At 35.5% G+C, this 19444-nt stretch overlaps 1 protein-coding gene across 1 annotated transcript in view; it reads left to right on the top strand.

Annotated features, from left to right (window-relative positions):
• The window catches only part of LOC137944643 (protein transport protein SEC23 D-like), a 69993-nt gene extending 54716 nt beyond the window's left edge, over positions 1-15277 (top strand). The window contains 6 exon segments of the mRNA XM_068790348.1: positions 8987-9068; positions 9171-9286; positions 9376-9471; positions 12926-13049; positions 13874-13958; positions 14632-15277. Of these exon segments, the coding sequence (XP_068646449.1) occupies positions 8987-9068; positions 9171-9286; positions 9376-9471; positions 12926-13049; positions 13874-13958; positions 14632-14843 (715 nt within the window). The 3' untranslated portion in view covers positions 14844-15277.
• The last annotated feature ends 4167 nt before the right edge of the window (positions 15278-19444 follow it).

The raw sequence follows: 19444 nt of genomic DNA, 5'->3' as shown, positions 1-19444 counted from the left end.
TAACAATGGTAAAACGAATTTTAAGAAGAAGGAGAAAGGGGAAAAGAAGTCATGGGCAAAGGACGCCAAGGCTAGGCTGGAAGAGAAGAAACGAGGGGACAAACAAAAAAAGGTCCATTGTTTCATATGCGAGGGATTGTCTTAGAAAGAGGTTCCTCAATGCTGCTCAAATCGAGGTGAACAATGGAAGGATTGAGCCTAGGTTGGGCTCCTTAACACTTTTCCATGCTGTTGTCCGTTCAAAGGAGGAGAAGGCTGCTCCACTTCTGGTAAGACCCTTAAGAGAACATCTTTTTATCTCTCTAACACTTGCTGGACGTATTGTTAGAGCAGTGGTGGATACTGGCGCCACCCACAACTTCCTTTCGTCGGAGGAGGCTAGGCGCCTAAATATACGAGGAGAGAAAGATGGGAGCAAAATGAAAGCTGTAAATTCTGCTGCTCGTGAAGTCTAAGGCATTGCCAAGAACGTCTCGGTGGAGATAGGCAAGTGGGTTGGATTTCTGAATTTTACTATTGTTGTCATGGATGATTTCAATGCGATTTTGGGAATGGAGTTTTTCACGGTTTGTAAGGCATTTGTAATGCCGCATGTTGGCGTAGTGGGGATTATGGACGAGCAAAGTCCTTGTACTATTTCTGAACTTGACAACAAAGATGTAACAAAAAAGGACTTAATGCTATCAGCCCTCCAGCTTAAGAAAGGTCTTAAGCAGGGCCGCTCTACTTACATTGCTTCTATTTGTGCTATAGAGCAGGTAGAGGTCATGCCTACCCCTAAAGAGATACAAGTCGTACTGCATGCATATAGAGATGTCATGCCTGAACAACTTCCAGCGAGGTTACCACCTAGGAGAAGGGTGGACCATTGCATAGAGCTTGAGCCCGGAGCAAGAAAGCCAGTACAAGCACCATACCGAATGGCGCCCAAAGAGCTGGATGAACTGCGAAGACAACTCAGTGAGTTGTTGGACACTGGGTTCATAAGGTCAAGCAAAGCACCTTATGGGGCCCCTATACTGTTTCAGACTAAGAAGGATGGAAGTATGAGACTATGCATCGATTATAGGGCGCTCAACAAGGTAACTATAAAGAATAAGTACCTTTTTCCTCTTATTGCAGATCTCTATGATTAGTTGAAAGAGGCGCAAGTTTTCTCCAAATTGGATTTGCGAAGTGGTTATTGCAAAGTTCAGATTGCTGAAGGAGACGATCTGAAGAATCTAAAGGTGCATTTTGGATACTTACTATGCTATAAATAGATTCCGTATCTGACATGTATTCATCTACTTCTATGAGATCTTGTTGGACATTTTCTACAAGGGTGGATCTCTTAGGGTTAATGTTTTGTCTTTTGGGATAGGTGTTGGCTAAGTGTTCTGTTTGGCCGCAAATATAGCAAGAAAGTTTATTCTTATAGGTTCTTTTTGGGTTAAATCTTCTAACATGTCTATCTTTGTTTAAATATGGTTTCCTACTTTTGAATCTACGGATAAAGTATCCTTTCTTGAAGTATTTTTTATGTTTTCTTAGTTTCTGTCCCGAGTCTTTTAGACCATAAGCTTGGGTAGTATATATCTGCTTACAGATCCCATAATCATCTCCTTTAAGTTGTCTTTGTATTTGAATGTCTGTACATTTTTCTTGAAGGATGGTCATAATAAACTTGGTTCTTTGTCCTATTGAATACACTGCTGTAGGATTTGTTGTTTCTACGTTTTGCCATTTATCATATATTTCTTTTCCTAGTGCTCCTGCTAATTTCCTAAATAACTTTGTGCCTAAGTCTTTGTTGAAAGAATTTCCTGAAATACAGGTATAATAATAATCTTGGAGAAATTTCTTATCATATTTATAATTATGTAAACTAAGTTGCTCTAAATAAACTACTGCATCTTTTTGTAATGTTACAAATCCTAGATTAGGGTCATCTCCTGTTACTAATTGATAAACTTTATTAACAAAATTATAGGGATTGGATCCTAGGCTCATTAGATGGCCAAATTCTTCTGGATTCCCTCTTTCATAACTTTCCCATAAAGCTTTTACGCTTTCTCCTAAAAATGTCTCCAAGTATATGTACATTTCTTCTACATCTTGAGACTGAAAGTTCTGAATATAGTCTGACACTACCTGATTTTTCCAAAGGTCTAATACTGTTGTCCATTCTTGGGGATCATGGGCTGAAAGATTAAAAAAATTTCCTTTGCCCATTTCTTGAAACTTTATAGGTCTTTCTATTTCTTTTCTTTTTCCTTTGGGACGTATCTTGTGATCAAAAGTTACTGGGTCACTATAAGGAATCCTTGGCATATTACCAGAATAATATACTTCCCTAGGAGGAGTTCGTGGATAAGTGGTATAACTATTTCGGGGAATAGTATTAGAGCTTTCTTCATCCATGTATTATTTGATACTTATAGTTTCTTCATCTTTTGTTGGCTCTAGAGGCATTTTTCCTATTCTGATGTTAGTTTCTTGGTCATAGTACAGATCTTCTTCCTCTTGGAGATTTCCATTTTTAATTAAGTGTTCTTCTAAATGAAAAAGTTCTTTTTCTGTTAATTTTAATTCTAGTTCTTTAGGCTATATTATTTCATCTGTCTCTGATTCTCCTTCTATGTGAACTAAATCGTAATTTTCGCTAGAAATTGATTCTGTGTCCTCTGTATTCTTTTGTTCATAACTATTAAATCTAATATTTATATTACCTTTTGTATATGTATACATAATACTTTCTTCAGGACTAATTATTTTTTCTTCTCTGAATTTAAGGTTCCATTCTAATCCAGCTAAGATATCTGGGGAATATTTGATAGGCTTAATTAATTTAATTCCCTTGTTACCTATTAAATTAAGTACATCATCTATTTTAACTTTAAACCTAGTAGTACTGGAGCAAGTACATCTTCCTAAAAATCCAATACATAATAAAAGATTGTTTCCTACAAAGGATTCATATCCTTTTGTCTGAATACCTATTTTAATATATTTTCTAAAATCTTGTAGTCCTAGGAGGAAATCAGGGGAGCAATAAAATATTCCTCCGTTCTGATTCATATCTACTTCGGTGATTCCTAACATAGCTTTTTTAGGATCGACCCATCTATCATCATAGATGCTGAGCAGAGTTTTGGTTCCTAGGTTTTTTCGTCCTAATCCTTTTACCCCTATGACAATTAAACCAAAATGAATTAAAGTATATAATTTCTTAATTTCTTTGAAAGCTTGTTCTGCTATTAAGTTTATGTTGACGGAATCCTGTCCTACACAACTAACTTGAATTTCCCTATAATGTCTGAATAATCCAGTATTAAAATTCAAAGGTCCTGTTCTATATAACTGTCTAGGATTAAGGAGATTTAATTGATTATTACTAAAGAAAGTAATATCTTGGTCTATGTCGATTATTTCGTCTAACTGAATATCTCTTTGGTCTACACTTCTTCTTCCTGTTATTCTATCTATTATGTTAAGATTTCTAGAAGAATTTTTCCGAGGTAAATCCTTCACCTCGCTGTGAAAGTGCCATGGTTTTGTTGATGATGAAGTTCTAGGTTCTATTTTGACAGCTTTTAATTTCTGAGTTATTAAATCTATCTCTTTATCAATATTTTGTTGCGATCCTTTACTAGTTTTTAGATAATCTAAATTTTCAAAGAGTTTTTCTGTTTTTACTCTTAAGGTTCTTAATTCGTCTTGTAGTTTGTTCAAAGTAAATTCTATTTCTATTACTTTGCTTTGTAGATTATTGCCTAAACTTATAATAAGATCTGCGATACTATTTAATTGTGAATTATTTCCGTGTAATATGTGTTCTTCACTATTAAAATGACATCTAAGACAATTAGGTCCTATGTATTTTATATCAAATCTTGATGAAATTCTTAAGTCTAAATAATCTACTTTTTTAAAAGGTTCCAGGTCTTAAGGCTCTGATACCAAATTTAGGGGGTACTAATTTAATTTAGTCTGGAGTATTTAAAGGAGAATTATTAGGAGATCTTCTTATTACTTGCCTTTTGGGAATAAAAACTTGCCTAGGGGTTTCTACTATTCTCCTATAGGAATAGAGGGATAAAGTGAAACAGATAATACTAAATATGAAAAAGTTACAAATAACTATTGTTAATGCTATAAAAACAAAGATCATGTATCTAGGATTCTTCCTATAATATTAGCAATTAAAAATATATAGGTGACTAAGAGGTTTTCTAGTTGTTCTGGTATGAAAACAAAATAGTTAAATAACTCCACAACTAATATAAATAAAAATATATAGGAGACTAAGAGGTTTTCTAGATGTAAGGTTCTGTTTGGACGGAAACTTGAACTAAGCCTGTATGTACTACTGCTTCAGGCAAAGTCTGGGAGTGTTGGATAGGAACTTTTGTTAGGGCTTCATCTATTTCTTCGTAGCATAACAATTTATTATCTAATTTGACTATGGAGTTGTCTATCTATTGTTCAAGGGCAAGAATTGTAGAATTATTGGGTTGTTTACAGCTTCCTGGAAGTTTACAGGGACAAGATGTTGATTCTGATACCAATTTAAAGGGGGTACTAATTTAATTTAATCTAGTCTGGAGTATTTAAAGGTGAATTATTATGAGATTTTCTTATTACTTGCCTTCTAGGTATAAATATTTGCCTAGGGGTTTCTACTACTCTTCTGTAGGAATAAAGGATAATATAAGACAGATAATACTAAATATGAAAAGATTACAAATAACTATTGTTAATGCTATAAAAACAAAGATCATGTATCTAATATTCTACCTATAATATTAGCAATTAAAAATATGTAAGAAACTAAAAGGTTTTCTAATTGTTCTGGCAGGGAAACAAAGTAATTAAATAATTCAACCACTATATAAATAAAAACAGGATACTAGTATAAGTTCCTATATTTTAAATCTTCTACCGTAATATATGGAGTTGTAAAAAAGAGTTAGATATATATAGTATATAGGTAATATGGGTAAGATTATTCTAAAAAACTGTCTTAATATTTTATTAACTAACCAAATAAACATAAAAGTATAGCAGCGTTGTGGCTTCTGGGAGCAACGCTTGGCTTCGAAGAGGTAGAGGCGTTTGTCAGCCCTCACCCAGCAGTTTCCAGCCTAATATACCCTTATGTATAAACACAAAAACAAACACCAAGCCACACAATCTATAAAACTTAGCAGACAATAAAAGCAGTGAAGATTAAACAGATAAGAACAATACCTAAAGTTATAAAAAGCACAAGCATGGAGATGATTACGAAAAATAAGTAAGAAGTGTAATTCTCAAGGGGTTTATCTTTAGATCAAAGCTGTTTAGATCTTTATGGTTACTCCTTCAGGTATGGGAAACGCAAGACACAGAGAGGTGTGCAATTTCCTAGCATTAAGCTTCTGCCACGGGCTCCAACATTTAGTCCCAAGAAAACAAAGCCCTGAAACCTCCTTGGGTATAAACGGGCAGAAACAAGGGACGCATGGACCGTGAAGCATCAAAGGAATACCGCAATGCTTTTACTCTGTGCTTGGGATTAACCCCGGGTTAGAGGAGGAAGGTACAGATCTAAACAGACAGAGATATTCTTTGATTAAATATCTTTGGGTTTGAGGATCTTCCTCTTGATCAATGTTCTTAAGCACAAGTTGTTGTTCATTCGTAAGAACATTAATTTTATGCATTTGTGCCATAGATTGTAGATGAGAACAGCTACAATCTTGGTCTTCTTCTGATTGGCTGGATGAGGCATAATCAATATCATCCCCAGAATCAGAGTTTAAGAGAATTTTGGCCAACTGAATTCTTAATCCTTCATCAATCTGAAGTTTGTTAAGTTTCTCTTTAGTTTTGCATCTATTTGAATAGTGGCCTAATTTACCGCATTTGTAACAGACAATTTTCTTTTTGTCTGGAGGATTTCTTCTAGGAGGTGGTCTCTGACGAGGAGGAGGTCTCCTAGATTCATGACGAGTCTTTTGATGAGACTGTCTTTTTGGATATCTCCTACTCTGGTGTGAATAGGGTTCATGTCTCTTAGAGTGAGAGACTTTACCTTTTCCCTTCCTTTGATTGGAAGGTGATGGACCTGTGTCACAAGCAAATTGTTCACAGAATTCACCAAGCTCACGCTTTCCAGTAAGATTTTGTTTCTTAAGCTGAGCTTGAAGCTTTAAATCATTACATAAGGTCAGCCCTTCTTGGATGATAGCACTGGTAAGGAGACCATATGTATATTGATGGTAGTTTATAATTCCTACCTCATTACCTAACCTTTTTCTTACCTTGCTGGCAAAAAGAGTTGGTAAACCATCAATAAATTTTGCTTTCCAATATTCATTATTGGCATCTGGTCTTTGTGTAACCTTAGTGAGGAAAACATCTTTATACCAGCAAAACTGGCTAAGTGTTCGACACCTAAGATTTTGCAAAACCTCTCTTCCCTTATCTGATTGGGAAGTCAGATTTCCAATGAAATGATGAACAATACAGGAAATCAAGGTATAAACTGCATCGTCCTCACCTAGTTAGGCTTGGCCAGATTCAGTTTTGATAACCTTCTTTGAATTATAAATTTCCTGATGTTGTTTAGGGGTGAGGATATTATCCCACCCCTGCAGTAAGCATTTCTGCAATTCCTTGATCGAAATTCTTATGTTGCCGACAGATTGTACAATACATAAGCATTCGGTGACAATGTTCTAATATCTGATATTCAGATAATCCATCTATATTCCATTCATAAATGGATTTGCCATCATAAGATTTTTTATCTAAATAAACATTCTCCTCATACAATAGGTCTTGAGGTGTAGGCCTATGGTAATAGAGTTTGTTAGGTAGATCCCATTTCCGAGTAGAGTTTTTCTCATAATCCAATTTTTGGATACGCGGATCTTGTATCATGTCTTGAAGAATTTCTTCAGTCTGATTGACATTGGTTAAACCTAAATCTTTGAGATTAGAGTTTTGACCAATATCAGAATCAGAATATGCTGAAGGAGTTAAATCCTCAGAATTTTGAGATGAAAAACCTTCATTTAGTGAGATTCTAATGTTTGAATACTTTTCAGAATCTTCGCAGCTTTTGCTTCTTTGGCTTGTTTTAGTTGATCTTCAGAAAGATTCAATCTTCCAAGCTGAGATAATAATTCATCAACAACTTCAGAATTATTATCCCATTTAAAGTTCCTAATAGGAGCGGGTGGTTTGATGAGCGGTTTATTGTTCATCAACAAAGGTAATTTTCGAGAAGATAAGTTATAAGGATTCTGACAATATTTCTCTGGATTTTACCTTTATCCAAAAAATCTTCAATACGAATTAGCTGTTGGCCAATTGTTTTGAGATTTAAATTGGTAAAATTGTTTTGTCTCCTGATTTGACCCATAGGATTAAGAGTGGAGAGAGAGAGAGAGATGCTCGTGCTTGTCAGCCAACCAGATGATTATTGTCGGAGAGTAGACAGTTAATGACCCTATGTGCTGTCTTTCCAAACCATGAGGTCAACAACCTGTCCTAAGAATGTATCTGTTCTCAAGGTGGTTAAGAAGGTTTCTTGCCTCATCCATCCCAGTGTTGGTCAAAGCACGCCTCTGATTAAGGTCTCAAGGACAAAATGTACCACTGTGATGAAGGGAATTTTGGACCTTAATTTGAGTGTGTTTGGCATATGCATGTAGACCTCTGACCCAGGATCAAGCAAACATCTGGTGAAGTTATCTTTCTGGACATCAATTCGTAATCCACTAAAAAAACTGAGTGAGCTTGCAGATGGATTTCATAGCACTAAATGCAGAGTGAGGGAGGGGATGTGGAGGAAACCATGAGACTGTTCAAGCATTGTGGCCTCTGCTTCATGGTTTGAGGCTGTCTAGAGATTGCTTTTTCATCTTGCTTAGACTTGAAGGAGCCTCTTCAAATGTCACCTAGTGGGCTTAGGCTAGATCCCTCCATTTTGGAAGCTCTCACATATGTTTAAGGAGATCGATGACAAGTTTTTTTTTTAAAAAGTTCTCTTGCTGTTTCTTGGGTATGCACCCTTTGCTCAGCAATTCTCCATGATATTTCTTTCGTTGGGAGTGGCTACAGCAGTCAATCCTATCATGGGTGATTGCATTCCCCTCGTATAGATGGACTGGCGATGATGGGCTCCTTGCAGTCATCTAATGTTTTTAGTAGCCAGCTCATGTATCTATTCTGTACTATCTAAAAATAAAAATGACAGAGAGAAGGAAAAGGAAGTGCTGTGCAGTGATGGGGAAGATGCAGTCATTAGATTTTGTTGGTTCTCTTATAAATGTTTCTTGGGAAGGGGCTTAGAAGCTCTGTTTGTGCACCAAATTGGTGTATTGGTCTTTGTTTCACCCTTATGATGTTATTTGTGGTTGTGATTTGGAGCTTGGATGCAGGTGGTACGAAGCTGAAAGCTGCTTAGCCTTTGCATGCATCCGCTCTTTGCCCTTGATTTCTCATAGTGGAAGACATAAAGGCAGATTATGTTGTTGTTTTTTCTATTGAATTTCTTTAATATTACATAAAAAAATTTATGGGAGAGGAAGGGAGGAGGGGAAATTAACAGATTAGTGTCTGGAGTGCCAAAAAATGTAAAAAAGGGCTTGCCGTCTTTGCTGCCTGCCACAATGGTAATGAGGCTCTGTGCTTTCATGGACATTTTGATTGTGTGGTCACTACCTTCTCCATTGATTACATGAAAATTTTGCGTTATCTTTATTCTTAAATAAAACATCTATGAGTAAGCTGATTGGTAGTGAGTGCTAGATTACCCTCAAACTGGTTTGTTTGACTGTTTTATTAATTGAAAGAGGGTGAAGCTTTATTCCGATATTACATGTATGACTCAACACAAGTATATGACTCATAATGGGCAAGGATAAGCTATAGTCCACTACTGTCTATATTTTGACAGTTTCATGGGTAGCTTAATCTAAGTTCATTTTTGAAAATATAATTGATGTTTCAGATACCGGATGCTTAGCCGTTCATATGCCTTTCGATGCATACTAAGATTGAGAACATCCTCTGATTTCCAGCCAGGACGCTCGGTATGGTCTTGGAGATCTTCAAAAACATTTAAGTTTTGCTTCTGATTCATATCTAACTAAGAGCTGCTCTTATGTGGTCTGATTTACTTTTTTCTTCTATAGTATGGTCATTTCTTTGCAGATCCTCAGTATGAGAACGTTCAGCACATTATATGTTGCGACTCTTATGCCACTTATGGTTATGACTTTGATTTTTCTAATTCTGTGGGATTCTCGAGGTATTCAGATCCTGTCTTGATGTCATATACTGAGAAGGATGGGTCTTTATTTTAGAAATATGAAACAATATGTCTTAAATCATGTACAGACAGACAGAGCCTCCTGTGGTACAAATTGCTTTCCAGTATACTGTCATTGTGCCACCTGAGGAATCTTCAGTTTCAGGATCAAGTGCTGAAAACAAGTACGTATAACCAGCTGCCATGTGCTAGGAAGTCCTTGTCTTTTCATTTGTGGTCATTCTGTGTTTTAATCAACTCTAAAATTTATAATTGCTCTTACCTACAGTTAAAGTTGTGTAAACATCAAAGTTTTTTTAACCCAGAATCATATGTATTTTAGGTTTCTTGTACTATGTCATCACAAGGATTTCTCTGGTTTTTCATATTATATTGTAATTAGTATTATAGAAGCAGTGTATGGAGATCAGAAATTGGTCTAATATTAGAGTTTCTTGGGAAGAGGAGTAATAAGCTGTTCTCTATCTCTTTTTTCTTTTTTTGTATAAAAGCGAGATAGTAATTTATTAGTAGAGAGAGGTACAAGATGTTAAAAGCAAACTTAAAAAGCATACAACTGAATAGTTATTAGCTGTTCTCTATCTCTTTTTTCTTTTTTTGTATAAAAGCGAGATAGTAATTTATTAGTAGAGAGAGGTACAAGATGTTAAAAGCAAACTTAAAAAGCATACAACTGAATAGTTATTAGAGGACATTAAAGAAAAAAAATACAATAGCACAACCAATCTATTACAATGTTAAGCAATGGGAAGGGAATCTCCCACAATGAGTTGTTGTTCCAAGAAATCAGTTAGATGATTCACATCCCCATAGAGTGGCATCCAACTCTTCCATCAAATGCCTATAAAGGTCGATAATTTTCTCAAAAATCAGAATTAAGCATCAAGGTGAGGACTTCCCTGAACATCCTGCTGGAAACAACAGCCAAATCACCTCAATGATGGCAGGATTAGAAAAAAGATTTGGTAAACACTCTTAAGGCCTATGAGGAGGATCAAAAACTCTACCTCAATGGGTCACACTGCATCCACCAGCTAGGCTAGGATTGCTCTGAGATCAAAATTGTGCTTTTACCACCTGTTCTATGGTGGTGTCTACTCCTTGATTGTCTCCATTCTAGCAGTCAAATGTGAGGCAATCAGCTTTCTGTTTCTCTCTGAATGGATCCAAGGAGAGGAAAAAGGTAAGGAATTTCATTGGACCAAAATTTTATGTAGTTCTAAATCTTAGTTGATTAGTCAATTTGGGAGGTCCACTCCTCAACCTGTAGACCTTACTGTTTTCAAGGCTAAACTTATCGGGACTTATTCTTCTCTCTCTGACCGGACCTAACATCTTATACTGAGATGAAGACTATCTTGGCAACTTATTCAACTCTAGCCCTCATAGAGCAATAAACAACACTGTTATGCTGGAAATTTGCTGCCATTTTCATCATTACTTTGTTTCTCTTATTCATGCAAACTTTTTTTTAGGGGATTGTTTGACTTTCTTCAAGCATCTTCTAGGGGGTTTTGTTGGCAAAGAAATGAGTTTTGCCAGCCTCAAACAGCAGCTGCAGCATTTGATAATTACTCTTTGCTTTGGTCAATGCTCTTGTTAATGTCACAAAAAAGATCTTGGTCATTGTTATTGTAAAATAATCAGATATGAGAAAGATGAAGTTTTGGAGTGAAGAATAGCCAATTCTGGGAAGTCTCACTTTGCGTCAACATTGATCAACCCCTATATAAAGATGTCATCGAGTTGATGTGCAGAGCAAACATACCATGTTATAATCTTGCCACTCATAATTGCATCGTGAATGAAATGACAATTTGCTTCAATGTATTTAGTTCTCTCGTGATATATTGGATTGTTAACAATAAAACTAACAGCCTGATTGTCACAAAATATTGCCATAAGTTTTCAATTGAGAACCCAAACTCTATCGCTAAAGACTTAATCCACATTATTTCACAAGCGGCATACGCTTGACCTTGCTAGTATAGTTTGTTTTGGTACTTTTTCTAGGTCACAAGGTTACTGCTCATAAATGTGCAATAAGCACTCACTGAGGTTCTACTGATTTTAGACTTTACATTGTCAACATTTTGAAAACCTCATTATTTCTAGATTATGGTGTGGTTTATGAAACAATCCCTGTCCACATTTTAAATACCATAATATCTGTTTCACAACTTCAACTCCTCAGGTTTTCCATAAACTGACTGACAACACCATCAACATAGGAAATATTAGGTTGAGTCTTAAATCAGCTTACCAACAAGTCTTGTAGTATTGGGTCTTATCTTTAGGTATTGGAGTCTGACATTATCAACATAGGAAATGTTAGGTTGAATCATTGGATCGTTATTCAGTTTGCTAACAAGTTGTCTATATTGGGTCTTATCTTTAAACATTGGGTTTTGTTCATCATGCAAATTTGCATTTGTTTGCATCACTCTCTGTTGACTTTGCTCCAAATAAACCTCTCTCAGCTTATCTTAGTCTACATATCAGTTGTATATTTCCTTTGTGTTCGTATAATTCTCTCCTTGTTTCATGCAACATCAATATTGAGGAAGTAATTCAGGTGTCTTAAATCCTTGGTTTGAAAATGTTGTTTGATATTCTCACTTTCTTGTTGTGTAGTCATCTACATAGACTATTAAGATAACAATACTTTTGTCCCTCTGGAGAACAAAGATAAAGTGGTATGAATGGCTCTTTTTAGACCCCAAGCCTATCATCGTTTGACTGAATTTATCAAACCAAACTCTTGGCTCGGTTTTAGACCATATATTGCCTTTCCAATCTACGAGCCCTATATTTCTCCCCTTGAGCAACATATCTAGGATATTGCTTGATATAGGCCTTTACAATAATATCTTCATAACAAAAAGACATTTTTAATGTCCTACCCTTTATTAACAGTAATAGAATTGGATGAAATTTAATTTGACATCAGGAGAGAATGTTTCATAAAAACCCAGTGACAACTACAACAATGTGGCTCTGATACCATTAAAATAATCAGAATTAGGAAAGATGAAGTTTTGGAGTAAAGAATAGCCAACTACAGGAATTCTCTCTTTGCGTTAATCTGAGATTAGGATATATATCGAACCTTCATCCCTTAATAAATTTGTCTAATGAGTTTTTACAAGATGAGACTAAAATACCTGTGAGTAAAAGCCTACCTGTCACTCAGAATAAGTTGAGGGACTGAACTACCATTAACTTAAAAAGCAAGCTCTAAGCATAAACCACAATAACAGGAATGCCCCTGAATTATAAGAAACACCTGTCCACAGTTGTTAAGAAAATCTTATTTGCCTTTTAGAAAGAAAAAAATATGAACATTGATGTTAACAATATTTTGTGGAATTGGATTCTTTTGACTGATGATTGATAGGTACTAGTATTTAATTACTCGAGGAAAGAAAATTTTGAAACTGTTTCTTTTTTTTTTTAATTCAAAGATGTTTGTTGGTAACTACTCCGTGAAAAACTTTCTCGTATATTGTTTCTGTTTTGGCCTTTTTCATTGTTGAAATGTGGTTGTCAATGTCTTCCCCTAACTGTCAACATTCTTCTCACTGCATTTTTTATGGCATAACAATGTACTTTCTTTAGGTCCAGATACTCCCTTAAGCGGCACTTAAGTATAAGGACATTTCAATATGCTACAGCTGCAAATATGAATGAACTTTACGACAGCGTTGATCCTGAAGTTGTGTTGTCAATCCTTGTTCATAAGGTTGTTTCGTATCAAATTTTTTTTGCTGTATTTTATTATTAGATTTCATTTGTTTCTTAGTGTAGAACAAGCTAGTTTTATTGAGAGTTTGGAATATCTTGGTTGAGTAAGACACTTCTGTATTTGAGAGGCCTAATATGCATCACCATTCTGAATGGCTTTTTGAGCATTGGCGGGAAATTTGGTTTAAGGCAACAATCTATACCTGAAGCTCATCTAAACGTTTTGGGTCCAAAACAGTTAGTGTTGTTGGATTAAAAAATTGGACCAGGGGCTATGGATGAACTCAAGTACACATGAGCATTATCTAGGTAAAAGGGGTGTTACATCTTTTAGGTAAGCTAGAGATTGATGCATTAGTGCCTTTTCCGTGTGATACATTCTGTAAATTGTCACTGTTGATGAGTGTGTGTGTGTAGATATATATATTTGGTTTTGTTTTCTCATTAGCATTTTTTTCTTTGTATGCATTTAATAATATGGAATTGACCATTTCAGAAAAAAAAAAGGGGAATTTGTCAAATGCTTAGCTATCTGCAGTATTTTTTTGACTTGATTGTGGTAATATGGTTTGTGAACATGATTTCTCTGCCATTGATGTTGAATCATAAATTTCCTGTGCCAAATATGCCTTCTGGTTTACTATACTACTTAAAGTTCCATCACATGTGGAGAAGGGAAAAAGAAGGAAAACTGTTGTGTTTTCGAGTCAATTAAACTAGTCAAAAACATTAAGGTCAGTCCTGACTGGAGACTTGAGTACCACAATCTACTTTATATTGATCCTTCCTGCTCATTTGCCCTTGTTTGGCACAAATTTTCAGGTAATTTCAGCTTCTTTGGAGCAAGGAATTAGGGAGGGAGGCATAACAGCAGATCCGGCACTCCCCTTTCCTCCTCCACAAGACTGTAAGTTATTTCCTTTTTGGTTCTTCAAATACTGATGCTAGGAGGAAGGCATAAAATTTGGGTTTACATTCCAGGTTTTGGAATTTGATTCCTACCTGTAGCCTGTAGTTAGGATTTAAAAAATCCTTTAGTTGTTAAGTTTGATTGTGAGCTCATAAATATTTAACCAAGTTATTCCAACTGCACTGTCACAAGAAATGTGTTTCCTTTTTGTGGTTCATCAAGTAATCATACCAGGAGAAGGCCCTAAAATTTAAACATAAGATTTGGGGGTTAGAATCCAGTCATTCTGTTTGTCAAGTCCCATAAGGATGTTGTGTGACATCCTTGTGCAGAAACAGATCGATATGTGATCTTAACTGGGGTCATATTCTTGCAATCACATGTTAAATAGATTATGTTTGTTGAGTCTAATGGTGGGTTTGGAAATATTTAGCTCAAATGCTGCAGGGTTACAGGAAAGTAATCCTGACATGATGGGGCCACCGAGTGGAAATCAAGGATCATCTGATTGCTCATTTTTCTTGGATTATATGCATAATCTTTTTGGAATGACCAGCCAGATGGACCCTACTCTCTCCTTTGGGTTCTAGACCTTTTTTAGTTAACGATTTCAATAACAGTGTTTAGATTGTTTTGCTTCACCTACTAATACTAATGTTATTTGGTGCAGGCCTCTTGCGAACAACAATTAACAAACTGAAACAAGACAGAAGTATCACTCCAAAGCTCACATTTATTCAAGGGGGACAGGACGATGCCACTGTGTTCGAAAACTATCTCATAGAAGAGCAGGATGTTGATGGTAATGGTTTAACAAGTGTGGTAGGCTTTGTATCCTTCTTGGATGAAGTGACTCAGCGGGTGGCGGAGTATCTTGCATAAATGAGTTAGCTAGATAAATGTTCTTGCAGTACCAAATCATGCTTTGTGTCAAAACCCATGGAGCAGCCTTTGATATCGCATTGGTATTTTGCTTCCTCGTCTTTTAGTTTCTGCTCTTTTCAGAGGCGGTAGTCAGAAGGGGCGACGAACGAGTCGTCCACCCCTATAATCACTTTCGAGTGAAGAAAGAAATAGGTCCCTCATCTGTGTCCCTTAGAGTGAGCGACAGAGAACTAATTAGAATCGAGAATACTGAAACCGAAAAGTATTTCTTCCCTTTTTAGAAGCAACTCGTTCATTTTGACGGTTACTACATCGAACTGTGGGACTCATAAAATATGGCTGGACATCGTACTACTTTCTTTCTTTCTCCTAATTATTCAATCCTATGGTTCAATTCTCTGCGAGCTGAAATGTCTTCATGTCTCTTCATTTGCAAGGGAAAAAGGTCGGCCTAGTAAGAAGCTCAGGACTTCCACTAAGGTTTTATAATTTTGAAAACCCCAACTCTCGTTATGTATTTGGTTGCTCTCCTGTTCTTCCCTTGATTGTTTTTTCTTGGCAGGAGGATTATCGAATTGATGTTGTTGATGATGATGTTGATTATGCCGAAGATTTTGATGAGGATCATCGTGAAGGTATTACTTTTGCTCGTTTTTTCGTTTTGTTTTAGCTTTTTGTTTTTAGTTCACTTTAGGTGCTTCAATTGTATTTATGGGTACGGAATATGGATTATGAAGATGAAAGCGAACTGACGAAGAGGGATTTTTCTAAACTCGAATTAGAGCCTGATCATGCAAACCGCCCTTTATGGGCTTGCGCTGATGGCCGGATCTTTCTTGAGACATTCTCACCGTTGTATAAGCAAGCCTATGATTTCCTCATTGCAATTGCTGAGCCCGTTTGCCAGTATTTAAGATGTCCTTCTATTTTCTTCTACTTAAAACTCTGTGGTTGCTCATTATCATTTTGTTGGAAAAATGTTGTGCAGGCCAGAGTCTATGCATGAGTATAACTTGACGCCTCATTCCTTATATGCTGCTGTTTCTGTTGGGTTCGAGACTGAAACAATAATTACTGTTTTGAACAAGCTATCAAATACTAAGCTCCCTAAAGAAATGATTGATTTCATTTATGCTTCAACTTCTAATTATGGGAAAGTAAAACTTGTACTAAAGAAGAACCGGTACTTTGTGTTGTCCCCTTTCCCAGTGGTGCGAATTTGGTCTCGTATTCCACAAGTGGTTTATTATTATTATTGATGTTGTTATTATCATTATTATTATTCTTATGGTGATGAGGGGAATTTGGAACTTATGCTTTACATGATACTTGCAGGTGCTGAAGACTTTGCTGAAGGACGAGGTTATATCTAAAGCGAGAATTTATTCCAATGAGGTAATTTATTTTGCTGTTATTTTCTTCATGCATGTCCACTTTATTTTTCTGAGGTGTTATTCTGAGTTGTGCCTTTTTATATTTTGTCTTTTATCTTATCTTTTTGGCGAGTAATAGAAAATTTCTCTCATCATGGTAATTTTAATATTTTTAACGACATCAAGTAACTAGTAATGGAAGAGTATTTTTTTATCTGACAATAACTAATTTTATTTTTTTGTTTTTGTCGTAGGTGGAGATTTTGCTCATGCAAGGACGTATATTATTTTCTAGCATTAAGAGAAACAATTATAGTTTGTAATTTTATAATGGATTTATAGTTTTTATTTGGGTGATTGTAAAGTGATAGTGATATTTCATTTAATTTTGTTGTGTTTGATTATTGTTTATAATATTATGCAGTGTATAAAGTGTTTAGACTATTTTATGGAGTGTTTATGGAATGTATAGATAATTTTATGAAGTGTTTATGGAGTGTTTATGGAGTATTTTTGGAGTGTTTATACAGGTATTATGTATATTGATTATGCCCAATTTTAAGTAGAGGTCATGTCGAATTTTATACAGGTATTATATACATAAATTATACTCAATTTTAAGAAGAGGTTATGCCTCAATCTTATACATGTATTATATAAATAGGTTATGCCTAATTTTTTGTAGAGGTCATATCCAATTTATGTAAAATGTATGTATAATTTTATATATAATTTATTTGATATATATTTTTTGAAAATTTTTAAATGTATGTTGAGGCTCGAGTTCGGCTCGAGCTCGGTTAAAATTTTTGGGCTCGAGCTCGATAACAATTTTAGGCTCGGCTCGAAGCTTGGCTCGAAATATTTAAATCAAGCTCGACTCGAACATAGGCAGGTTCGGGCTCGGCTCGGCTCGGCTCGATGCCACCCCTAATTACACACATTGGTTATCCACGATTTCATCCAATTTCATCTATAATCTTACTTCATCTTGGTACTGTGATTATACTGATTGTCACATGGGCCAAACATAATCATGCTTACCAGTGGACATCTCCATCATGATAGGTGCAATTTCAACTGATTTTTCTATTACCAAAAATTTAAAGAATCATGTAGTTGGAAGTAGGCTGCTCTCTTTTGTAGTGTGGAATACCAAATGTCTGACATGGTCTATTTAAAGTAACTTATCAGGAACTTTGGTGGTGATGCTATTGGATGAAAAAATTTAAATTTCAGAACTTCCGTTGTGGTTGCCAATCATTTGGAGGAGTTGTACTCACGTAGTGCTTGGTGATATCTTATATCGCGATCTATATCATATAAGATTCTATATCAAGAATATGTTAATGAAGCATAATATTATCATATCTATTCTTGATAATCCTTTTCTACATTTGCTTTCATTTTTCTCCTATCAAATAGTCTGGCTGTTCCATGTATTTCTTAATAAATTCTTTCTTTTTTCTTGTTGTCATTGAAAAAAAATTCTTGTTGTGCCTTGGTTTTTGTGTTTTCTGCCACAAATTAGTTGAGCTGCATTTTACTGATTGGTGTTCTGCATCTTGTCCAAGCATATTGATTTGTTGTACGTTTATATTTGAATTTTTCTTCTTATATTACTTGACCTTGTAGATGCAATGTCGAGAACCTGTGTGGCTCGATTATTTGCTATTTTGAGGGTGCCAGTTTTGGATGTACCACCCGAGAGGTGGCCTAGAGTTGGTTGGTCAATGCTACCACATGTTTGCACTTGCAAAGACATCATGCTACTGAGTTATGTAGGAGTTTGTCCTATGTAGAGGATTGAATAATGTGGCAATGATGAAGCTGTCAATTTGCTCTAACATGAGCGAGCCTCTTCATGGTATGAGCCCTCCATTGGTGGGTGCAAGCTGTCGATTGTCAGTCACTTGTTAGAAATAATGTTGGTTTTGAAGAAGACCACCTTGGATGTGTATACCTTGAGGATTTCATTTAAGAAATGATCTTTAAATAAGATGCTAGGTTCACACCTACATAAGATGTATGAGTCCATGTTAAAAGTCAGTTTTCTACAATGACAACCATATATATGATTTTTTTAAATATTATATTGGTATTTATCAAATAAATATTTATTTTCTTCTATTTTAAAAGAAAAAAACCCTCTTTGGATATGTGCTTAATGATGATCAGTTCTTCTCTATTAAGGGTAAAACAAAGCATCAATTATGGCTTGATAGATAGATAGATAGATAGATAAATATTCTTGCAGTACCAAATCATGCTTTGTGTCAAAACCCATGGAGCAGCAACCTTTGATATCGCATTGGTATTCTGCTTCCTCGTCTTTTAGTTTCTGCTCTTTCCAGAGGCGGTGGTCAGAAGGGGCGACGAACGAGTCGTCCACCCCTGTAATCACTTTCGAGTGAAGAAAGAAATAGGTCCCTCTTCTGTGTCCCTTACAGTGAGCGACAGAGAACTAATTAGAATCGAGAATACTGAAACCGAAAAGTATTTCTTCCCTTTTTAGAAGCAACTCGTTCGTTCATTGTCTAACTCCCTTCCTAATAACAAGAAGCAAATGCAGATTAGGAAATAAGGAACAGGACTCTCCTTCGGAAGAAATGACTACAGGGAGCCTTGAAGAGGAGCATCACAATTCTCAACTCTGCCATTATCTGTATCTTCCAATGCATTCATTGGTAGGACAATAAGTACTTCCCCATGAGAATGATATTTGAACATGTTGGGCCGGTAGTTAAGGATTATCTTAAAAGAAGGAAACATATGTCGAAACATACCAAGTTCTACTTTGAGGGTCATAACATCTATATACCCTTTCTCAAATCTAGGGTAACCCATGAAAAACACTGAATGGATCAATAATACATTTCTTTTCTTGGATGGACTTGAATTATTGTTAAATTCCATGGTTTAATCCATATGAACTAGGTTTTATAACTTTTATATAAAATTTGACTTTTACAATCTTCTATTTTCTCACTCCAACTCATACCATAGACCACTAGAGTGTGTAATAAAAGGTATGTATCTAACAACATCAATACTTTTCTTCACTTCAATTTCCAATTTAATGCACAATTGATGGCAATTCAGCTGTTGTAAGAGATGATTTAGTTAATTTTGATAGTTGCATAAGACATTAACATCAACGCTTAAGGATCATTTGTGTCGACTTAGGAAAATAAAACGGTGAGAAAATTATTATTTTTTTTACTA

This window comes from Aristolochia californica, unplaced genomic scaffold, assembly GCF_029961685.1.
Source record: "Aristolochia californica isolate CCGP_79_NKW_82.1479 unplaced genomic scaffold, dmAriCali1.0.hap1 SCAF_11, whole genome shotgun sequence".
Classification (NCBI taxonomy): domain Eukaryota; kingdom Viridiplantae; phylum Streptophyta; class Magnoliopsida; order Piperales; family Aristolochiaceae; genus Aristolochia; species Aristolochia californica.
The sequence above is the reverse complement of the archived record's forward strand: the minus strand, read 5'-3'. Positions and strand labels throughout refer to the sequence as shown.